At 44.9% G+C, this 24,231-nt stretch overlaps 1 protein-coding gene and 1 long non-coding RNA gene across 3 annotated transcripts in view; one reads left to right on the top strand and one right to left on the bottom strand.

The window, feature by feature from the left end:
- LOC307203804 overlaps nucleotides 1-24,231 on the bottom strand; it is a 446,600-nt gene that overhangs the window by 162,999 nt on the left and 259,370 nt on the right. The gene's annotated exons all lie outside the window — the stretch shown is intronic.
- POU2F3 (POU class 2 homeobox 3) overlaps nucleotides 1-24,231 on the top strand; it is a 94,690-nt gene that overhangs the window by 20,692 nt on the left and 49,767 nt on the right. For both annotated transcript variants that reach the window (XM_079954813.1, XM_079954812.1), the window contains one exon: nucleotides 19,688-19,722. In XM_079954813.1, coding sequence (XP_079810939.1) covers nucleotides 19,688-19,722 — 35 coding nt within the window. The remainder of the gene's footprint in view (nucleotides 1-19,687; nucleotides 19,723-24,231) is intronic.

Below are 24,231 nucleotides of genomic sequence, written 5' to 3'. Positions count from 1 at the left end.
GTGGCCATCCATCAGCAGATAGAGCTGAGTGTCATCAGCATATTGGTGACAGCCCAGCCCAAAGCTCCGGATAATCTGGGCAAGGGGGCGCATAAAGATGTTAAAAAGCATCGGGGAGAGAATTGCGCCCTGCGGCACTCCACACACCAAGGAGTGGCGCGATGACATTTCCCTCCCTAGTGCCACCCTCTGTCCCCGACCAGAGATAAAAGAGCACAACCAGTTACTGGCTATGCCCTGTATCCCCACATCTGCGAGGCGGTGGTCCAGAAGATCATGATCGACCATGTCAAAGGCTGCTGACAAATCTAAAAGGATCAGCAGTCCTGACCCGCCTCGATCCAGGTGTCTACGGAGATCATCTGTTAGGGCAACCAGAGCCATCTCCGTCCCAAAACCAGGACGGAAACCGGACTGAAATGGATCTAATGCCGATGTTTCCTCCAGAAACCTACCAAGCTGTTCAGCAACCGCTCTCTCAGTTACCTTACCCAGGTATGGAAGATTTGAAACTGGGCGGTAATTGGAAAGGTCTAAGGGATCTAATGAAGTTTTTTTTAAGAGTGGACACACCACTGCTTCCTTCAGTTCCCCTGGGAATGTCCCCGTGTCAAGGGACAAATTGATAATTTCAATTTTAAAGGCATCCAAGTTGATTGTCGTCACGTCCTATAGATGTTGTGTCTTGTGTTGCCTTTGGTAAAAGTGCATGTACATTTGTGTACATTAACCCTAAATCAGTATATAGTGGACTTTTTATAGAGCTTATATATATATATATATATATATAATCCATACCAAACAGTATTACAAAAGTAAATATAAACATAGATTACCTGCCTCCCCCCATGAACAGTGTTTCAGATTACATTTCTATAAATCACAATGTATCAAGTAGCGTTACAAATGTTTAGCATAATATTCACTCTGCTACAATGCATAATAATAATAATTTTTCATTTGCATTGCCCATTGTTTTCTATGACCAAAACAGATGACTCCATTCATTAGATCCACATTCACATGATTCTTAATTCACCTATCCTTTCTTCAGTTAATCCGGTCTTCCCTTTACAAAGACCAAACCATTATATATATATAGTTGGGACATATAAACTAGATTCCTGGCTATTTATAAAATCAATAAACAAATCTCAGCCTGCCAAAAACTTATCTATCTTTCATTGCCCTTTCAAACCCTGTAGCTGCTGGGGTCTCATTTGGACTGTTTGACAAGCCACCATAGGAAGACCATCTTTGCTTGTTTTATTGTATACCTAAAATGAAAAAAGAACAGATGTCCTCCTGGTTTTACAACTGGTGGGATGCAGGCATTTTTCAGCATCGCTGAATACAGCATCTGGAAAGCGGAAAGCACAGCCTTCAGCAATGCATGTGTTGATTCTAGCATTTCACAGACAACACCGGGGAGATGCACTTGTAACATCTCATCCCAAGGATCACTACATAAGTTCTTCCTGACATCCACAATCACGTCAAGAGTGCTTTGCAGCCAAAGGAATGCACACGGCAGATAGTAAAGGGTTTATTGTCAAAGATAACACTCCATGGAGCAGTTGCAGCAATAGGGGACCACTCCCCCTCCACCAGCTTATGTACCTAGTGGTACATAAAGTCCTACATTGGCTCCCAGTATGTTTCCGAGCACAATTCAAAGTGTTGGTGCTGACCTTTAAAGCCCTAAACAGCCTCAGTCCAGAATATCTGAAGGAGTGTCTCCACCCCCATAGTTCTACCCAGACCCTGAGGTCCAGCGCCGAGGGCCTTCTGGTGGTTCCCTCACTGCGAGAAGCCAAGTTACAGGGAACCAGGCAGAGGGCCTTCTCGGTAGTGGCACCTGCCCTGTGGAATGCCCTCCCACTAGATGTCAAAGAGAACAACAACTACTAGACTTTTAGAAGACATCTGAAAGCAGCCCTGTTTAGGGAAGCTTTTGATGTTTGATGCATTACTGTATTTTAATATTTTGTTGGAAGCCGCCCAGAGTGGCTGGAGAAACCCAGCCAGATGGGCGGGGTATAAATAATATATTATTATTATTATTATTATTATTATTATTATTATTATTATTATTATTATATTATTATTATTATTATTATTATTATTATTATTATTATTATATTATTATTATTATTATTATTATTATTATTATTATTTTATTATTATTATTATTATTATTATTATTATTATTATTAATTTGCTGTGCTACAGTCCCTCTGGACAGCAATAACCTGGGAGGAGCATTGGGGAAGCACCATGGAACAAACTAAAGCAGAAGGAATCCACCACCAATGCACAGTTATTGTGTAAAGAGCAGAATATGCCGGTAACAACACACCAGGCTGGAGGAAATGCAACAGCAGGGAGCACACATGGCTTATCCAAAGTTTCTCTTGTCCCACAGCTTTTCCCCAGGGAAAACTGTTCTTTAGTGCTCAATCAGAGAAAATGGCAATTTGGGTTTCCCCCGGAATACCATTTATTCCGAGCTATCATTAAAGAGCAGGTTTTCCCAGGGCAAGGGGGCGTCCTTATTTTCATCAGAGAAATATTGGTGGGGATATTTCTATTTTTATCAGAGAAATGTTGGAGGGTATGTCAGACTCGTGCTTTCTAGGCATGGCAAAAGTGGAAGTGTGGACAAGTCTACACTTGTCCATAACTTAAGGCGTCCATTTTGTTACTGGTCAAGCTGACGGCCGACTTGGATTGGTGTGGAAGTTTTGGTCAGTTGGGACTTAGTTGCCATGAGGAAGATAGTTGGGACGTGACGTTTAGAGGAGTCGCAGGGAAAAGTTGTTCTGGATGAGGCTTTTCCACTGTGCAAGAAATACAAGAAATACAAACCCCTTTATTTTATTTCTTCTCGAGTTCTATCCTTTTATCCAGTAAAGTTTTATTGATTTCTTTTTAATCTCTCTCTCTCTCTCTCTCTCTCTCTCTCTCTCCCCTTACCCACACAAAATGATGGGGAATGTTAGCTTTTGCTCACACAAGCCTCCCCACCACCAAACACACACACAACCTTAGGCTTTGAACAATAAGGAACCACCAGAACCACCCCCCTCCACACAAACTATTTCAAGAAAACTTTCTGGGTGGGTTCCAAACTTCTGCATTAAAAATAAACAAGCAAAGCTTGGGGGAAGAAAAGCGGGGAGAGAAAGCTTACAGTGAACAAGTTTTGGAGCAGTCGGTTGCTATGGAGATGTGGGGCCAGCAGAAATTTGCATAAGGTTGCTGATTTCCATAATGGAGCTCTGGGTAAAGCAGGGGTGGAAATTTCCATATGCCCAGTGCCCCTTGAAGGCAGTTGGGATGCAGGATTGAAGAGAAGGAATATTTGAATTTCAAATGAGGGTGATTACACGACTACATCCTGGGATGGAAAAAGGACAAAGGTGGGGCGGGGTGGAGGGAACAAGAGTAGAAAGCTAAGGTAACAAATGCTTCAAAAAAAAAACCCCACCAAAAAAACCCTACACAGAATGCCCAGAATATATAGTCAGAAACCATATGGTACGTTAGGCCTTGGAGCATAGGAGGCAACTAAAATATGTGAAGGGGCTGCCCCCCGCCCCCAGGTTAATGGACATTGCCATTCAAATGGTGTGTGTGACATTCTGGGATCAATTCAGAAGCTTCTGTAATTCTGGGAATGTCCCGTTAAAATAGGGACGCTTGGAGGGTATGTGACAATTTTCACATCGAGCTTATCTATATAGATTATTTTTTTTTCCCTAATTCATATCTCAGTCTTGATGAGAAGTGAGGTTTTTTACCCCAAGTTCCACTAAAAATATGAACAATTCTCTGATGTTGTTTGCATTATTATACATGTAATATTATATGCCTGCCATATGCATATACACTCCAAGTTTCTGGAAGCAACCAGCGCATAAACAGATATATACAACAATGCATATAACTGTATAAAAATGTAGGTATTAATATAAGCTTAAGCTGCAGGCATATGCAGCTTGACTCTTTTAAATGTATTGCACATATGTAAATTTTGCATATAATCATTTGATTATTATTTTTTTAATTAAAGATAAAAGCAACAAGTTACTCAGACGGGAGCAAACTTTGATTACATCACAACCAACAAATTCCATGTATGAATTTCTTTGAAACGGGTTCCTTTCCCATCCCGTGTGTGTGTGTGTGTGTGTGTGTGTGTAAGACAGAGGGGGGACTTGGAAGGAGCTGTAGATTATTCTCCTGATTTAACAGCAGATTTACATGTTCACAGGTAGAATCTCTCAGTTTGCAACCTGACAACCCCAGTTAAGCTGGAAGCTGTGCACACAGGTAAACGATTGTGTGAGAGCTTTAGCGTGTGCCAAACTGCCCAATGGGGACACATTTGCCTTTGCCCGCTAACCCTTGTTATTTAGGCAACTCTGTGGCAGAAGCAGAAAGCTGAAGCAAAGGCATGCAGCATGCCAAAGATACCTGCAGCGCACTGATACGGGTGCCTTTAACAATGAGCCAAGCCTCATGCCACAGGGTAAGGCCAGTGGTGAGGCAAGAGAAATCTTTATTGGCACCAAATACAGTGGTAGCTCAGGTCCCAAGAGTGCGGACACATGCACTCCTCACTAAGCTGAGCACTGCCAGCCGAAATATTGCAGAACCGGTATCCTCCCCAAAACATCTTTTGATCGGTGCTTTTATAGCGAGGAAAAGAACATTAAATCACTTTTATCTTCCACTCTGCCTTCCCTCCCAATGCAATTAAGAGGCACTACTCATTTGTTGTGGCTTTGACTCTGGTGCACTTTTACAGCTGTTTAGGGTGCTTGTGCGAGCGCCGAGCATCAGGTGACATGCAGTAAGCGCTCTTTGTTCTTGTGGGCCAAAGCAAGTGAGAACAGGTGTGCAGCTGCAGGGCTAATTTGCCCTGCGCATTGCTGGAATGTAACCCGCAAACACTGTTTTCGACCGTGATTCTGCTAGTCCTCAACGGCTGCTACGGCGGGTTAAGTGTGCTTCTCAGCCCGTGAAGCTGCAAAGGCAATTACATTATTACAATTAGTGGGGAAATACAATATGGCTTTCTGTGTTCCTATGCATTTTCTTTGCTTCCATGCCCTGTCTATAGGCTTCCCATAGAAAGAAGAGAGCAACATAGGAAGCTGCCTTAGAGCAAGTCGCACTATTGCTCCATCTACCTCAGTATTGCCTACACGGACTGGCAGCAGCTCTTTAGGATTTCAGGCAGAGGTCTCTCCCAGGGGTACCTGGAGATGCCTTTGAGGATCAAACCTGGGAACCCCCTTCACTGAGCTGCCACCCTCCTCCACAGCATTTAACTGGTCACTGTCATATGTAGCATGTGGGACTATACTGTTATTTATGGATGCATTTTTAGCCTGCCCTTCAGATATTTTCTTCAGGCAGCTACAAATGTTTTACTAGATGGACGTTTGGTTAACAAGCACACCAGTTATCTAGTTCTGCTACTGAGAGGGCTTCAGTTTTTGCTGCTTTCATTTTAACCAGCTGCTTTTTAATGTATTTTCCCCATCATCGGTTGTCCAACCCAGCCCTGCAGCAGCAGGCAGGCAGGTGTGGCTTCCCAGCTATCGGAGAGCGTGTGTGGCATTTTGCTAGGGCCTGGGGGCCCATCCCTCAAGGAATTCCATGGAACACCACTCCTAGTCCTCAACCTCCAGCAGTGCCATCCATATTCATTCCAATAATCATAATGTGTGCAGAACCAATTTTCTGAGCTTCGCTTCTCCCATCCATATGTGAGATGAGCCCCCTGCTATGGATTTCCTCTTCTTTATGGCACTTCTACTGGCACAATGGTGCCATATTTTGACTCCAAGATCATTGGTGCCTTTAAAAAAGTCCCCCCATCAACATTATTCCTCTTTACTTCTTCAGCTGCATGGGATATAATTGTTAAATGCTCCATACGTCAGAATGAGTTTCCTGGGACCATTTCTTGCTACCCATTCGCAAAGATTTAGCTTCACACTATCCACACATATTTTAAATTAGCAGTTAAGGTTTTAGCCTATATATTTCAACTGTTTTACACCTGTACTATTTATTCTTTAGTTAATAGAGTTTAATTTTAATCTATTTATATTTGCATGATCTCTGTTTCTGTACAGTGGTACCTCAGGTCAGGTTAAGTACTTTATTCATTCTGGAGGTCCGTACTTAACCTGAAACTGTTCTTAACCTGAAGCACCACTTTAGCTAATGGGGCCTCCTGCTGCCGCTGCGCCGCCAGAGCACGATTTCTGTTCTCATCCTGAAGCAAAGTTCTTAACCTGAAGCACTATTTCTGGGTTAGCGGAGTCTGTAACCTGAAGCGTATGTACCTGAAGCGTATGTAACCTGAGGTACCACTGTATATGTCTGCATTTTTGGTCTGTGACCATAATAAATCAGTTCATTCACTCAGCTTCACACTAGAGATCTCACTCCACCCCAGTCTTCTCCTCCTCAAGGTCCCTACAGTTCTACAGAACAGCTCCCCAATGCCATATTCTTGCCATTATTCGGTACCTTTCAGCCTTGCGAACTGCTTTGCTGGCTACTTCATGCTGCACATGTACAATTATCTCCACTTGGGAAATGCTTTAATCCAAGCTGTTGCATTGTGAGATACTCTCGGAAATGATATTGTAGAGTTGGGAAAGGTGCAGAAAAGGACGACCAAAATGATATAGCAGATGGAGGGAAGGTTGTTGCAATGGGGACTCTTTCAGTTTAGAGAAAAGGTGAGTCCGTGGTCATAGAATCATAGAATTGTAGAGTTGGAAGGGACCCTGAGGATCATCTAGTCCAGCCCCCTGCAATGCAGGAATGTTCAGCTTTCCCATACAGGGATCAAACCTGCAACCTTGGCATAACCAACACCACACTTCAACCAACTGAACTAGAAGTTTATAAAATTGTGCACAACATGGATAGAGAAAAAGGTTTCTCCCTCATTAACTCTTGAATTTGTGGGCATTCAATGTAGCTGAATATAGGAGAATTCAGGACAGAGGAAAGAAAGGACATCTTCATGCAGTTAATAGTTAAACTGTGGAACTCACTTCCACAGGAGGCAACGATGGCCACCAACCTGGATGGTTTTAAAAGAAGATTAGGCAAATATATGGAGAAGGCTAGCAACAGCTACTAGTCATGATGTCTAGGCTCTGAATTCACAATGGAAGTAGCAGTGCTTTCTGGAAACCTGTTACTTGAAACCACAAGAAGGGAGAGGGCTCTTGTGCTTGGGCCCTGCTTGTGACTTTCCTACAGGCCCATAGCTGTCAACTTTTCCCTTTTCTTGTGAGGAATCCTATTCGGAATAAGGGAATTTCCCTTTAAAAAAGGGAAACGTTGACAGCTATGCGAGGCATGTGGTTTACTCTTCCTATGTTATAAAAGGTTGCTGTATTCCACTAACCCTGGTGCTGCAAATGGCTTAGAGAAGGGGATTTCACTTAGGTCAGGTGGGGAAGGATTGAGCAATATAAACACCTCTTTATAAAGGATGGAGAACCTTTAGCCCTGTTGGACTGCCATCATTCCTGACTATTGGCCATGCTGACTGGGACTAGGGTGGATGGACCCATTAAAGTCCAATCCACACCATCTGTTCATGGGAAAAGAAACAAGTCCTTCCCTCTCCTGTTTCAGTGCAGATTTTAAAGGGATAATTGGAATACTTCAATGTTCTGTTTGTGGGGCTACCCTTGGGGTAAGTCTGGAAGCTTGGGGTAAGTCTGGGAGCAAACTGTTGCTTGTGGGATTTGCACTAGCTGCTAATCTGCTACCACGGCAAGTTCTAGATGTTGGTACCAACATATCAGATGGTTCAGGGCCAGGTTGCTTGAGAGACCACCATATTATACACCTGGTAGATTGCAGTAATCTATAGGAGAGTCTCTTCTACAAGTGCCAAAGATTGTAGAAGTCCTCTCTGCAGAGTTTTTAGTGTTTAGTGGGGCTGCCCCTGTTCTGTGGAACAAGATCTCTGCTGACACTTTATGAAAACGGTTGAAGACATTTTTGTTCCCACAGGCTTTCCCACCTGAATAAGTGGGTCTCTCCCACGAGTGTCCCCTGGTTAGGGTTTTGGTCTTGCTTTAATGGCACTTGTCGTTGTTGTTTTAATTGTTTGCAATTACCTTATGTGTAAAATTGCCTTATGGCAGTGGTTTGGAAGGTGCTTAATAAATTAATTGTAGTAATAATAATAATCCTTAAAGGAACATCGAGGTGAAGGACTTGTTGCTGCTATTTTTAAAGTACTTGCCAGGCAACCTGAGCACTATACACATGTCTCTATCTGGTGAAGCTCCAAAACGGCTCATCCAGCCACTCAGCAGTCTCAACATGCTACTTTCAATCTAGATTGATCCTAGATTAAGGTTGCCAGACGTCCCCGTTTCCCAGGGACAGCCCCTGGATTCACAAATCAGTCCCCTGACAAAATACATTGAAGTTGAAACGTGTTCCCAGATTCGTTGATAAAAATCTGGTAGCCTTATTCTAGATCCTACTGTCCAGAAGGGTGGGTGGGGTTACTTGACACACACTTGAAACCCCTCCCCTTGGTTAGGTTATTGCACCTATCTCTTACCACACCTGCCCCAGATCAAGGAAAAAGGAACTGGTGATTGTGCACCCACCCACAGCATATGCTGTTGGGCTGGTATGGATATAACGTCAACCCCCCCCCCCCCCCCCGGTTAGGACTGCCTCCATTTGCCACCACAGGTGCAAGATGTTCATAGCTGGTGTGGGGAGAAACCAAGGAAATGAGCACAGGAGATTGGTATTGGGTTGAATTAGGTCACAGTTTTATTATTACAGATGTGAGTAGGCTTGGCTAAGGCACTGGGCATGTATCCAGCACCAAGCAGCCCGCGTGATGCCTGATAGGAACTCTGTGGGGTCAACTCTGTGCTGTAGACTCGCCCCCTACAGGGATTGGAGTGCCACAACCCAGCACAACCTGCCATTGGGAGAGGTGTTTTGACCTATTGGTCGCCTTTAGCCCATGGGACTAAGGATCCAGCCAAATGCCTTATCTTCCAAAGTTGTGATAGTTGCTATGAAGTACAGTGGTGCCTCGCAAGTCGAAATTAATCCATTCCGTGAGGCTCTTCGTCTAGCGGTTTTTCGTCTTGCAAAGCAAGCCCATTGACAGCTTAGCGGATTAGTGCTATTAGCGGTTTAGCGGCTTTTAGCGGATCAGCTGATAAGCGGCTTAGAGCTTAGGAAAGGGGGGGGAAAGGGGAAAAACCCCACAGGAACTCGCAAGACATTTTTGTCTTGCGAAGCAAGCCCATAGGGAAATTTGTTTTGCGAAGCGCCTCCAAAACGGAAAACCCTTTCGTCTAGCGGGTTTTCCGTCTTGCGAGGCGTTCGTCTTGCGGGGCACCACTGTAGGTGAAAACCTGCAAGCCAGCCAATTTGCTTGCAGGAGAAAATTCCTTCCTGGCCCTGAATATGACAGCCAAGTAAACCCTAGCAAGATCCTTATGCCAACATGCCTGTTCTCCCGCTGAGTGGGCCCCTAGCAGACTGGGTGGGTGGATAAAACAATCTCTTGATGGTCAGCAAAGAAGGCAGATTGCACATGGTCACCCTCTTAAATATGGAAGGGGCAGCAGGGCCCTGCCCCTCTTCCCCCTGCCCCAGATATAGGCCCAGCATGGCTGAAGGAGGGTGGTGCCAAGTGACAATCTCATCCCCTGGCCATGTGGAAGATGGCCCCCCCAGGGACTAGCTGCAGCTGTGCTGTGCCACAAATGCTGCCCTCTCCCCATTCCCCAGGTCAGTGGGCACTGCCTTCATATGCAACACACTGTAAAGTAGATTCAATCAGCAATGAGCTTTTATTTTCAAAATGAAACTAGTTTGCGAAAAAGCGCTTCATCGGGGATATAAAGCGGGGACAGTCCAAACTGTGTGGACTCAGTAGAAAGAGTAAGACCTCAGTGTGCATTGAACACAGAATATAAAGTTGTGTGTGTGTGCACTTTCTGAAACAACCCACAGACCAAAATGCAGCCAGGCTTTGAAATTCACATTTCTGAATTTTGCATTGCCATTCTCCAGCCAAGTAACTTGTACAGAAATACAGTGAAATGTGCATATGGATGCATGCCTTAGTGAACATACAAAAATGCAATATGTTTTGCTGGAAATTGCTTTACAAATGAAATGTGTATGTTAGCCAAAAATACATACGAAAATGTGTATACTAGGAGGAATTTGCACCAAAATGCCCTTGAATTTTCATGAAGACTTCTTATAACTAACTAACTAAATGTGGAAATGATAGTAACTGGAAAAATGAAACACTGAAATGGACAGATTCACCCAGTCCTACCATTGGTCATGCTGACTGGGGCTGATGGGCGTCCATTGACAAAGTTTCCCCATCTTTTAGGTTGGAGTAACCAAAAACAAAATGCAAGAACTTGGGAGACAGGATCACAGATCTCCAACATCACAACTTTCCTTTTCACTGCAATGGCCCTTGACTTTCCTCTGTGCAGATAAGCTCTGCTGACCGGTTCAGCTTGCCTTTCCTGCTTCTTTATCTCCCTCCTCTCCCTCCTCAGCTTCAGCTTCTCCCACTGATTCTGGACTTCTCTCTACTGCAGTGCTTCCCAGCCCACTAAGCCCTGTTACCATTTCAGCTTCCGACACCTCATCTTCTCAGTCTGGTCCCTCTTCTCCTTCACCGTTGTCCCACCACCAATCCCCTCTGAGCTCTGAGCCCTATTTCCTTGGGGGTTCCCCAGCTAGGTTCCTCCCACCATTCCTCTGCATCCAACCAGTCCATGATAGTAGACATGGTTTGAATTTGAATCTATTATTTCGGTCACAGACCAGTTCCAGCCCACATACAATATCAAGGAAGTCATAAAACACGATAGGGGTACATTTGAATTTGCAATTAGGTATAACAGGGACACTACAGTTAAATATATATATAAATTAAAACTTAGTCACTAACATATAACCTAAAATTATCATTTAAGGCCTTAATCATTATGATAGCACAGCTTGTTCCCTAAGTTTTATAGCAAACACACAGAATTTGGCCTACCCTTAAATCAGTTCCCTGTAGCCTCAGTGATAGTGGCAGGCCGCTTAAATGCTAGAATTGGCCAGTTTGACAATGCCTTATATGCTCACTTCCATGAATCACCACCCATCTTAGAGGAAGCCCATTCTATACCAATCAGGCACTTAAAAGATAGTAGGCATGGTTACGATTGTGCTATGAATCAACACTTTCCGACACTTGCAGTTGGTTCATTTTATTCACTAGACAGGGAAGGAAACAGAGATCACACTCAATAAGGGTTATGGGGGGGACGGACCTGTGACCCTTCAGTTGTTGCTGACCCACAATCCCAGGCCACTGGCCATGCTGCCTGGGGCTGATGGGAGCCATATTGTGAAACACCCAGAGGGCATCAGGTTGAGGGAAGGCTGATCGAAAATAGCTGCCCTCACCATCTTGCAAGGCTCATCAATATCCCAGAGTTGGGATTGTGACATAAGTAGGAGGTGGCGTGTATGTTGTCTGTTTGAAAGAGAGTTGATTGATTTATTGTCTGATTTGCTAGTGATATTGAGTGATAAACACACACGCACAAAATCTCACCGTTTTAATAAAAATAAAAAGTCTGAAGTTCCATCGGGAACTGTTGAGCTGCTCCACTCTCTCTCTCTCTCTCTCCTTCCTCCTCTCCAGGGAAACCTCCCCAGGCAAAGTCGCAGAGCTGGTGCCAAGGCTATGCAAAGCAGACTCATGCCTGGCTGGTGCCAGGCCAGCAAGGGAGGGAAGCAAGCTCCTCTCCCAGCTGGGATCCAGCCCTGCTCATTGCACACACCACCCTTGGCATGTGCACACCAAGCAGGGGAGTGGGGTGGATCCAGTTAGGTAGGAAAACTGGGAGCGCTCCCTCCAAAAATCCTTAGCTGACCCCTCTTCCTGACAAAACTCCCTGGGCATAATCCAGTAGGAACGTCTCTTGCACAAACTCTGTTGAAATGGATCTGTTTAGATGGGACTTGCATTCAGGAAGTGTACAGAAGAAGGATTGTCCCCATGGACTTCGCAAAATGCTTGTTGTTGTTTAGTCGTTTAGTCGTGTCCAACTCTTAGTGACCCATGGACCAGAGCATGCCAGGCACTCCTGTCTTCCACTGCCTCCCGCAGTTTGGTCAAACTCATGCTGGTAGCTTCGAGAACACTGTCCAACCATCTCGTCCTCTGTCCCCTTCTCCTTGTGCCCTTCATCTTTCCCAACATCAGGGTCTTTACCAGGGAGTCTTCTCTTCTCATGAGTATTGGAGCCTCAGCTTCAGGATCTGTCCTTCCAGTGAGCACTCAGGGCTGATTTCCTTAAGAATGGAGAGGTTTGATCTTCTTGCAGTCCATGGGACTCTCAAGAGTCTCCTCCAGCACCAAAATTCAAAAGCATCCATTATTTGGTGATCAGCCTTCTTTATGGTCCAGCTCAAGTGAGTTTACTTTTAAGTAAATCCCATTGAGGTCTGTGGGACTTGGTTATGAGGCAACATGCTTAGGACGGCAGAAAAAATTGTCTTGAGCCAAGGTGCAAAGGAGAAATTAAAAACTGGCCATGGTAGGATCGTGGCTCAGTGATTGATCACATGCTTTGCATGCAGAAGGTCTTGGGTTCGATCCCCGGCTTCTCCAAGTAGGGTTGAGCAGGACTCTGAAGAGCTGCTACCAGTCAGTGCAGACAGTACTGAACTAGATAGGCCATTGGCCTGACTCTGGAATAAGGAAGCTTCATGTTTTTCTAAATGCTCTGTTTGTTTGACTCAGTATTCAGTTCCCAAAAATAGCTTTTAGGCAGGTTATTTGAGACTGAAACTTATATTCCAGGCATGGAGGGAACAGCCTTCCACTGTATATTGATCCCTCCTGGTATTCAAAGGCATAATGCCTCCTAACACAGAAGATCCATTTAGCTCCTTAGGAACTCAATGCACATTAGCACTCAAATGACCAATACACAGATTTATTTATGTCTTTAATTTTCTGCAAATTTAGACTTGAGTGTTGGCACTACTTCCCCTGCTGTCATGCTGGTACAATTAATTTAGCAGATTTTTTTTAATTAACTGCCAAATTAGGTCTCTCTCATACAAACACACATCATGCAGCTGTTTAAGAGGATTAATCATTTCTGCATCTGGCATTTTGGTCCAGATTTGGCCTGGCTTTCTCGGAACCCCGGGGGGCATTGAGCTGAGCTAGAAATGACGAGAGATTCTCACCGAATGCAAATATTATCCTGGCATTTATACCCATCTGGTAGCCTGGAGTCAGGCAAGACTGGACATTTCATGAAGTTTCTTGCTTTTCGCATCTCACAACAGAGGTGGGAGATTGCCTCAGCTGTAGGTGCTGGTTCAAAAATGAACGCAGTGCTTAGAAGCATTCTAGGTACACATGTTTCCCTTGGGAAATATTTGTTTTAGCTTAAAAGGAAAGTGGTGTTCTGCCCAAGACCACAAATAAACTCTGTGGTGGTCCAAAAATAACTTTCTGCAGGGGCCAGTCAATTCCAAGAGCCCAGATACCTCAACACATGGAGAAGAAAGGATGGAAATATAGACTAGAATTAGTTAGTTTCACCTCTTTCCCTTCTGCAAGCTATGTCTTTCCATTTTGTCATTGTTGTTGACAAATGACAAGTGATCAAATCAGTTTTCTTGAGGGATGATGGGGGACAGCACCTCAGGCCCTACAACTTAGAGTAGCTTCCCATAAAGTTCTTTTGCTTCAGATTGTGTTTCCCACTCCCCTACTCTGTTTTCAGCTGGGATTTAATCACACCTGCAAATTCAGGTTGCACAGTTTTAGTTGTTTGGGAGGTCTTGCGCAAGAAGCACGCCAGGTTGGACAGTTTGTGACAAGGAAAGGGATGGGGAAATGCCTTGGGAAGTATAGACAGTGTTTGATGCAACATCATCTAACCTCTCGACAAACAAATCGGAAGGAATGCTAATTGAAACAGGGCCCATCATCTAATCTCCCTGAAAACAAATCAAGGTGCATGCTCAGTAAACAGGTCACCTGGATGCACCCTGGGCTGACAATTCGGGGGCCAGGCAACATTCTTCTGGAGTGGGCAGGTGTAGTCAAGCCGTTTCTGGCACCTGTCATAAGATCTGGCAATGTCCACTAATTTAGAAGACTTTTCGAAAGGGGGTCAGACCAAAAATTCATGGGAAATGGATCATTCAATGGCTACTAGTCATGATGGCATCACCCAAGTTCAGAGGTTGCTGCTTCTGGGCTCCTCACACGCATCCATTTGGTCACTGGAAGAAGCAGGATGCTGAGCTAAATGGACCTTTAGTCTAATCAGTCTTCTTGCATTCTTAAGTTCTCCCACACAAACTCAGCTGGAAAGAATTGAAGTGGTGGGGTTGCTTTTGGATGTTTCAGTTGTTTCAACATTTGTGTGTTTGTTGCCCTGGGCTCCTTTGGGAGAAAAGGCAGAATAAGTAACAGTAACAGTAGTAGTCATAGTGATTGTTGTTGTTGTTGTTGTTTGTTAAGCTACCTTTCACCTTATGGTTCCGGAGCTGTTTATAACATTACAACATAATATTGAGAAGCAACTCCAAAATTACAGAAATAAGGTTATCAATAACAACTATTTTAAAATTTAATTTCAATAGCACCCTTCATCCAAGGATCGCAGGGCAGTCTACAAAATAAAAATGCAAAAAACAAAGAATGTAGTAGCAAATGAAAACAACAAACCCACACAGAGACAAATTCTTTATTAAATTAATAAGACAACCAAATGCAGGTTGTAACCAAACAGAAATACGCGAGCAAAAAAGAATTATACATCACAATGAAAATTTGATCTACCCAATAAATAAAACAGATCAACAACCACAACTGCAGCTCTCCCCCCCCCCCCGCCCGCCCATTTCAATGAACGCTGAGCTTTGTGTCCTTTGCCCTCAAATGTGCCTTTTGGGTTTGCGATCTGAATTACAGCAGGATCTCATCTGCTTCTTTGAGATGTCTGCCCCCTTCCAAAGCTCTCTCGTTTCTGTCTGGGTGCTGCTCCCCGTCACCACCACTATTCAAACAGCAGCAGGAGTGATACACACTCATTTCCAGCAACACATCTGGGGGGGAACCACAGGGACATAAAGGGAGCACCGTGCAATGTTTTGCCCCTGCATTACCAGTGCAGGACGGAACCCATCACCCACGTAGGGTTAAGCAAAGTTCTTCTGAGTGCATAACTATATGTCTGCTCCCTTCGCTTCCATCATGGTCCATGATAGAGTTCATGGTATGTACATGTGCATGCATTTGTTCCCTATATTCGTACTCCGCCTTATCAGTTAAGATCCCGCTGAGGCAGCTTCAGGCACGGTACCAGTTTTCCTTGGCATTTCAAAATGCTAGCAGGTGTGCCATGCCTCTTGGGGCATGCTGGGCCTCTGGGCGCAGCTCTGCGTGTGCAGCACTGGCCGCTGTTTGTTTGGGATCAGTGATCCTCCCTGGAGACATTTGTGTACTTCCATGCATATGCAGCATATATGCAGCATATTCATAGCTCTATTGCTCCTGTAGTCAATGGCATGTTTCTTTAACAGCTTGTTCACCTGGTTTTCTACCCATTGTTTTCTGCAAGGGCTCGTGCCCTGATAATCCAGCAAGATGTTAATGGGAGTGCACCCTAGTCGGATCCCATTCATCTCAATACACTACTTACCCAGAGGCACATTCCCAGTCAATTGCACCAATGCTTTTTGCAATCTGTGGTTATGTTTCTACCATAGTAGGAGAATGCACATTTCTGCATGCAGGAAGGACTCAGGTTCTACCAATGGCCCATCCAGGAGACAGGAAAGGTAGATCTCCTCTAGAGATTCCGGAGAGCTGTTACTAGTCACAGCAGACAATACTGCACTAGAGCCATAAGTAGTCTGAAGAAGTCTATGGCAGCTTCCCATTGATGTTGTTTGTCAATGCAGAGTTTTGTTTACACAGTTGTTTTCAAAATGCTATCTGCCGGATTCAGTGAGTTGTGCAAAAGGCAGCTGTAAAAGCACCCTGATCGTAATCTTGCAGCCTCCCACCTTTTTTTCACCCTCCTCACCTTGTCTCCACTACCTTGCCCTGCTTGTTGGGTTTTGCTTGTTGAGTCTTGTCCTGGATCGATCTGATGGGGGCAGTGGCAGAGAGTTTTGGTATGCAGGGATTGGGGAAGGGCTGTTGAGTCACCCAGGGACTAGAATATTCTGCAGATCAACAAAGGGACAACTTGGTTCAGACCTTTGCCACCATCAGCTCCTGAGTCCATCGACAGGTGCTTCTGCTCCTTTCCACTGAAGCAGCCTTTTCCAAAACAGTGCCCTCCAGATGTTTGGAACTCTATTTTGCATCAGCTCTGTCTTATGGGAGATGTAGTCCAAAACATCCAGAGGGCAACATTTTGCAGAAGACTGCTCTGAAGGTTAGAGCCTGGAGTTTGAGTTGGGTCACCAACAGCAAGGCACCAGAGCAAACTGCCACAAAGACCATCACACCTATTTAATATTGTGTACCTTTTTGTGGATTTGAATTGATCAAGTTAAGTTAATCAATCTCCTTTATTGGCATAGAAAAAGTGCATCGTATATATGGATCAGAACACAACACAGTTAATGAAACATAGTAGCAGGTAAAAGGTAAAGGTAAAGGAACCCCTGACCATTAGGTCCAGTCTTGGCCCACTCTGGGGTTGCAGCGCTCATTTCGCTTTATTGGCCGAGGGATCCGGCATACAGCTTCCGGGTCATGTGGCCAGCATGACTAAGCCGCTTCTGGCAAACCAGAGCAGCACACGGAAACGGTGTTTACCTTCCCGCCGGAGCAGTACCTATTTATCTACTTGCACTTTGACGTGCTTTTGAACTGCTAGGTTGGCAGGAGCAGGGACCGAGCTCACCCCGAGGAGCTCATCCCGTCATGGGGATTCAAACCACCAGCCTTCTGATTGGCAAGTCCTAGGCTCTGTGGTTTAACCCACAGCGCCACCCGTGTCCCATAGTAGCAGGTACTTTAGGATAAAACTGTCCAGACATCATGATGTATTAAATGGCTCTTAGGACCTCTGGTGACGTAGTTTCATAACCAATGGCATCTCCAGGAGACTGGTTTCTCTTCAGATCGTACTGATCATATATTGGAAGCCAAACTTGGCTGAAAACCAGGATATGAATAAATGAAAATACATTAATGAAAACATGGTCTAGTACACATGAGACTTGAAACTTTGTTCTGTGTGAGGCAGGTGCAGCCCAGATTTTCACCTAATCTCCTTCCCTCTGTCATGTTATTATTATTATTTTTATTCTGGGGTTTTCAAAGCATTGCTCATGTTGTCTAAGGCTGTTGGGAAGTAGAGCCCAACAACAACTGGACTGGACTGGGCTGCAAGAATGATGTGGACTAACATTTTATACTGCTCTGATGATGTGGGGGAGGTTTGCATATACTTCTCTCAGTGCGCTATTCAGATTTTTATCCATTTCTTAATTTTAATGTCATTTGAGTGCATTGAATGGTTAATTGCCGTAAGTGTCACTGGGTGCTGTTTCTGGGATGCAAAACCATACTATGAATATCAATAAATTAGATCATGTTTTCCCACTGAGGCTGGAGCAGTGAGTAGGGTGTTGGGTTCTGTCCTTTGGCAAGCCAGATTCACACCCCTCCTTCTCCTTAAAACCCATTTGGGCAAGTCCTTCGACAGCCGCTATCACCTCAGTGGAACTTACATAGCAGGTTTGTTGCATCAGTCCTTGAGATAAGAGTCATGGAGCATTTTGTTCCCCAGAGTGTTCTGCCAAAGGGATAAATAGTAATTAGTTTGGCATCTCCCGGTTAGGATGACCCATTTCATGTGTGAGAATGAGATTTCTTCAAAGATGATAAAAGGCAGAGGCAGATTTAGGGCAGTGCAAGCTCTACAGGGGCACTGGACATGCAGTCAAGGTGGGCACCTTCTCAAAGCCTGATAAGTGCTTGCCCAGTTTCCAGAAGAGGGCATGAGGACTCATGCCTCCTTCTCAAAGCTGGGCAAGTGCATACCGGGTTTTGGGAAGGAGAAGGGAGGGCTCTAGGACTCTGCCAGAGCCTTATGGCTCATTCCCAAAGCCTGGTGCCTCACACAGGGTGGCATATTAACAAGGTCAACCCTTGTAAAGGGCCTCTGAAGATCTTGAGCTGGAGGCTGGTGCATTGGAGCAATGGGGTACTGTTCCCACCAACCTCAGCACCCCTTTTGTGGGAGATGTACAGAAAACTGTAACAAGGCATATTCTTGCTAGTTAGCATGTGAAGGAGTTAAAACCATAGAGTCGTATTGCTGATAGGCAGACTCAGACCATATAAATGTGATTGGTAGAGAAGGCTCTGTGTGATGTCATTTCCCCTCCTCTCCTGGGAGGAAGAAGCAAATAAATATTTCCTTTTCCTCCTCTCCTCCTCTCTCTTCAGCCAACCAGGCCTCTTCTTACTCCAGCATCAGGCACATGCCTGAAGCTGTTTTTGCTGTAAACACAAGTATTTGACCTGTATTTACTCTTAATGCTGCTGCTGTTAAGATGAATGCTTGACTATGAGCAAAGTATATGTTTTAAACTTACTTTTCAGTATTCAGTATTCAAAAGGGAGAGATCAGCCCAATGGCAAAGTCTTATGCTTTCATTTAAATTGCCTAAAATGGGACTTAAGCTCTGCTCAGCCTTGTGCTTTTAAGTGCAAGTGTTAAGTTGATCCTTTTTGTATGTTAACCCACACATGTGGGCATGTAGAGGGATAAAATATAGTTAATATCATCCCTCAACTACCTAATAAAACCCACCACCACCTGCCTGCCTTCTTACTTGCAACGAGTCCAAGGGGAGGTCCTGCCTGTCAGCTTCCTCTTCCTCGATCTCACTGTTGCCCTTTTACAGCTCAGCAGGGAGGAAGATAAGGCTGAAATGAGAATTAGAGTTGGCTCTGTCTGTTGTTAGCTCTGGCGCCACCTACTGTTGGCCTCCCTGCCTTCTACCCTACCAGTTCTGATGGGCACCAGACACCACTGCACCTCAATGGCAGGAGGCAAAATGAGATGGGTCACCCTGCCACGGCTACGCCACCAGCCATGTTGGATCCACCAAGCTCTCACCAGAAATATCTCTGACATCTCACTGGAAATGGACACCCATGTCAGTGCTACTGCTTCTTCAGTGGAGGTGACAGGATGGGCAGAGCACCCATATGGTTGTCAGCTTGGGGGCTTGTGCTGCCCAAACTGGCTGCTTCACCCTGCCTTGGGGGGGGGGGCAGGCAGCCCTGCACAGCCCTAAAAGCTTTTTTCTGGAGGTGGGTTTTTAATAATAATAATAATAATAATAATAATAATAATAATAGCAATCAAACAAACAAGCAAATAGATAAATAAATGAGGTGCTTTAGATACCCAAGTCCTGAGCTGTAGCAGGTTTTAGTAGATAAATGCAGCCTTTAGCTGAGAACCTGCACACTTGTTCTTTTGTTAAAGTAACAGTCTTGACTAATCTTACACTCTCTCTCAATCTCTCCCTCCCTCCCTTTTCATTTCATTTACAGGAAATGAACGAAATGGACTGGATTTCAGCAGACAGGTAAATGCCCTTTGTGCAGATGCATAGTGCCACATAGGCTTTGTTGATATTTTGTTTTTTCATGTGACCCAAATCTCAAAGGAGCATGGAAGAGAGGCGAAATGTTAATTGTGTGCTTTACATCTGAATTAGTACCTATGTCTATGTTCACAATACAGGCTTAAAATGCATTGCAGGTGTTGGACTCGATGGCCGTTGGGGGATCACTTGCAACTCTGTTATTCTGTTATTCTATTAAATGGATCAAGGTATAGTGTGAATGTGGCCTTAGGCTTGATGGCATCCAAAGACCCTTCCAGCTCTTCAATCCCACAATTCCAAGCTTTCCACCCACAGAGAGCGAACGCCGGCCAAGCTTCGCTTCACCATGTCTGGAGGGTAAACTAAATTGATCCCAATCTCAGATTTTTTCCACCTGAGCATCTTTCAAGACATGAGCAAGTTCATCAGACAGGAGTCTGGCTGGGATTCATCATCAATGAAGCTTTTGTTAACTTTCCTTCAGGTTGCCATCTCGGCATGTATCAATGCGTTGACTCATGCACAACTCGGAGATAAGCGGCTGTTTATTAGGAAACACACCTGCAAATGGCCATGACACGTTTGACAGATGTTGTTAACAGGAAAGCATCTGCAGAGATACCCCTGATAAAGCCCAGGGCTAAAGTAAACCAGCAGAAGACCCATATGATTTATCTGTTGATGGGATGTGCCATTTCAGACTGCAGGTGGGGTTGAATGTTTCAGTAGTCCCTCCCAATTTTCCTTATAGATACAAAACCAGTATGCCAGTGGGCTCTTTCTAGGAGAGTGCTCCAGTGTCAAGGGTTACGTCAAAGCCCAGTTATTATTTCTGTGGCAGGGTCCTCTTTCTAGCACCTTAGAGCTGTCCAATCAGCATGAAGGGGGAGCTTTGGGGCCACTTTTCACTCTTTGTACTGATTGGAGCCAATCAAGGTGAAAGGAGATGAGTCAGCCACTGAGGATTGACTCCTAGGGTCACTCTGGAAAAGGTACGTGGGAGAAACACTGGGGAGGAGTTGTTCTGTATGCTCCAAAGCGAAGTATTTAAGAACACTAAATAGACATCAGTTTCAAGAGAATGGTGTGCAAGTTCTGTTACGTATACTTCACAGAAAACATAACTTAAGTCAATACCTGCTAAAGCTATCTCAGAATATTCAACTCGCTGCTGGTACCGGCAAGACCTTCGAAATGTATGAAGGCATGAGGAAAGCCTTTGGATGAACAGTCAGGAAAACTGCACTGCTAGAAACCTTGTCTGGAGAGATCAACACAGACAACAACAAGCAGTTGAAGCAATGAACAAAGGACTATCAAGAACTGCACTAGTGGGAAAATGTGGTCACTGACACAGCAGCTAGCAGCATCCAGACTCTGCATGTCTGGGAAAGCTGGATATCCCTCCTTCCCTTGATGAGAACACCAGCAACTCCTAGGCACGTGGTAAAGACCAATATGAAGGTCTACCAGGCTTGTGTGTTGAGAGGGGAGCAACTTATACCTGCCAGAAGCAATGCCTCAATGCCTTCCATATGTGCAGGGAGATTTGGGGCATCACATGGCAGGACGCACTCTCAAACAAAGATAAGCTCTCCCAAGTCCACATTCCCAGCATGCTCACACTTCTGTCTCAGCAACTTCTATGCTGGCTTGGTCATGTCCACATGGCACACATGTCCAAGATGGCAGGATCCCCAAGTACATGCTCTGCAGGGAGCTGGCTTCGGGCACCAGGCCCATTGGCAGACCAACTCTACATTACGATGTCTGACAGCATTAACCTCAATATGGGAATCCCTTGCAGATGACTGTACTGCCTGGAGACAGGCAGTCAGGTTGTACATCCACAGCAGTGACTAAAGGAGGAATGATCACTGGGAGGAGCGCAGAGAGATGAAACACCATGGTGCATCTGAATCAGCACAACTGGCCGCTTTCATCTGCCCCAGCTGCAACCAAACATGTCTCTCCTGTGTTGGTCTATACAGCCACAGTAGGCACTGTAATTCTCCAATAGTTTGACTTTACCCCTGAAGACACATTCTTCCATTGTTTGTCGAGACAGACAGATGCCAACCGCAATGTAGAAATTGGAAAAATAAAGATTGGGGATAATGTGGAACTGAAATGGACAGATTTCATAGAATCACAGAATTGTAACGTTGAAAAGGACCACAAGGGTCATTTAGTTCAGTCCTTCCTTACCTGAGTGATTCTACATCAGGGACATTGTTTAGGGTTACCATACGTTCAGAATTTCCTGGACATACCTGGAATACTGCTGTGGGAATCAGTGTCCAGGAGTAAATCAGCAAAATATCCAGGAAAATCCATCTGTACGGCAACCTATGAGGTTGTTGCTGATTTTCTTTAAAACTAGCTCAGGAAGTCTTCTCTTCTTCTTTTTTTGTGATTTTGCCAAAAAAGCTCAACAGCTTTGGACAAAACTTTTCGAAATATGACATTGTTAGAAATTTTAGAAATTCTAGCGAGCGTTGTTAGAAATTTTAAATGGCAGCTCATAACTACCGTACTTACTGCTGCTGCTGGCAGCCCCCTCAAATCTGGCAGGGGGTATCCTGCGGGGTGGGGTGGGGGCACTGAGATGCCTGATCCAGGAGGGTCATTGGGGGAGAAAGTGAAAGATCTTTTTTTGTTCTTCCTCTCCCCCCACAATGCTATAACCAGGGATCATCCAATGAAGCAGATTGTCAGTGGATTCAGGACACACTGAAAAAAACACACTAGTTCATCCAAGATGTATTATTTATCTGCAGGATCTGTCGTCATAAACTGTGGCTATTGCCATGGCCTTAGAGAACCTTTGAAGCAGATTAGAGAAATTAGCACGCACACAAAAGGTTTGGCCTGCCAATGGCTACCATTGGCAGTGATGGCTATATGGAGTCCTTGTGCAGAGACGCAGCGTACCCATGAATACCTCTTGTTTCGGGGAAACAACAGAGGATGGCCCTGCCTTTGTGTCTGGTTTCCTGGAGGTCTTTGACTGGCTACTGTATTTGATGAGCCTTTCTATTCATTCATTCATTCATTCATTCATTCATTCATTCATTTATTCATTCCATTTCCACCCCACCTTTTCCTCTGAGGAGCTCATGGTGGCATATATGGTTCTCCTCTTCCTGGTTTAATCCCTACAACAACCCTGTAAGGTAGGTTAGGCTGAGAGGTGTTGCAATGTCATTTGTGAGCCTGTTTTCCATCATGGCATGTTCTGGGAAGGAAGTGTAAAGGGTGGCGGAAGGGCTGAGATCACCCTCGTTCTGCAAGCAGAGAGGAGGAAATCTAGCAAGTGGTTGCCTGACACCTCGCTCTTCTGCATTGTCAGTCCTGGGAGTGATTTGCAGATAGAAAGAGAGGCAGATCTGTCATTTGTCACAAAGGTTGAAAGGAAGCACCAATTTTCTGGGAGGTTCTTCCCAGCAGTCCTAAGAAGATGGTGAAGAATTTGCATGCTGTAGAACCAAAATAAAGGTGTGGCCATGGAGAGAGAGAGAGAGAGAGAGAGAGAGAGAGAGAGAGAGACAGGCCACTGCAGGTATCTGCTGCAACAGATGTAAACAAGTAGCAGTGCATTCTCTCCAGATGAAGGTGGTATAGATGTAAATGGGGAGATGAGTTTTTTGAGTGTGGGAGCAGCCCATCAGGGCAGGGAACCAGGTGCTCAGCAAACAGGTCTCGCTGTGTGAATGCTTTATTTTTATTTTTATTATTTTAATATAGTCTGAAACTCCCTGGGGGTTTGCTCCATTTGCCTTAGGCTGTTTTCATTTTGTGGAGCTGGGGCTAAGAACCAGGCTGCTTATGCCAGAGAGTCATCCTGCATTGTGCTAAATACATTCTCTGATGCTGCTTGCCAGCTGCTTCCCTGCAATTCCAGAGTTTGGCTGGGGCCATGGGTGGCCTCAGCTGGGACCAAATCGAGAGCAGGACATCTCCAGGCATCCGGGCTGGACTGTGGGTTTGAGGTGAACCAAGAGCTAGCAGTCAGGGCAAAAGTGTGTGTCAGAGCTGGAAAAAAAGGCAGGACTGAGCAGCAAGCCAGAAATCAGGACCGAGGGATACAAGAGCATCCCAGAGCTCAGGAAACCTTCTTACAGTCTTTACTGTCTGTTAGAATCCAGTTGTCAGTCAGGTTATTCCAAGCCCTGAGTGTACTACACTGTCTCGGCAGGTGCTGTAACCTTCAGTTTGGTGGCTCATCACACATAAAACAGTTACACAGAGAACCAAAGTGTTTTGGTCCAAACTTGGCTCCCCAGCCAGAGTTCCCCCCTGTAGTCAGTTGCTGGCACAGCTGCAGTTTGAGATGGAGAGTAGAGTTTTGTGGAGGAGAAACTAAACAAAATGGCTCTGCTCTACCTCTACAGTCAGAGGCAGTAATGCTCCTGAATAAGTTCAGAAGGGGAGAGTGCTCTTGCATTTGGGTCCTCCTTGCATCTCATTGGCCACTGTGAGAACAGT

The sequence above is a fragment of the Podarcis cretensis genome (assembly GCF_951804945.1).
Source record: "Podarcis cretensis genome assembly, chromosome: 15".
NCBI lineage: Eukaryota > Metazoa > Chordata > Lepidosauria > Squamata > Lacertidae > Podarcis > Podarcis cretensis.
The sequence above is the reverse complement of the archived record's forward strand: the minus strand, read 5'-3'. Positions and strand labels throughout refer to the sequence as shown.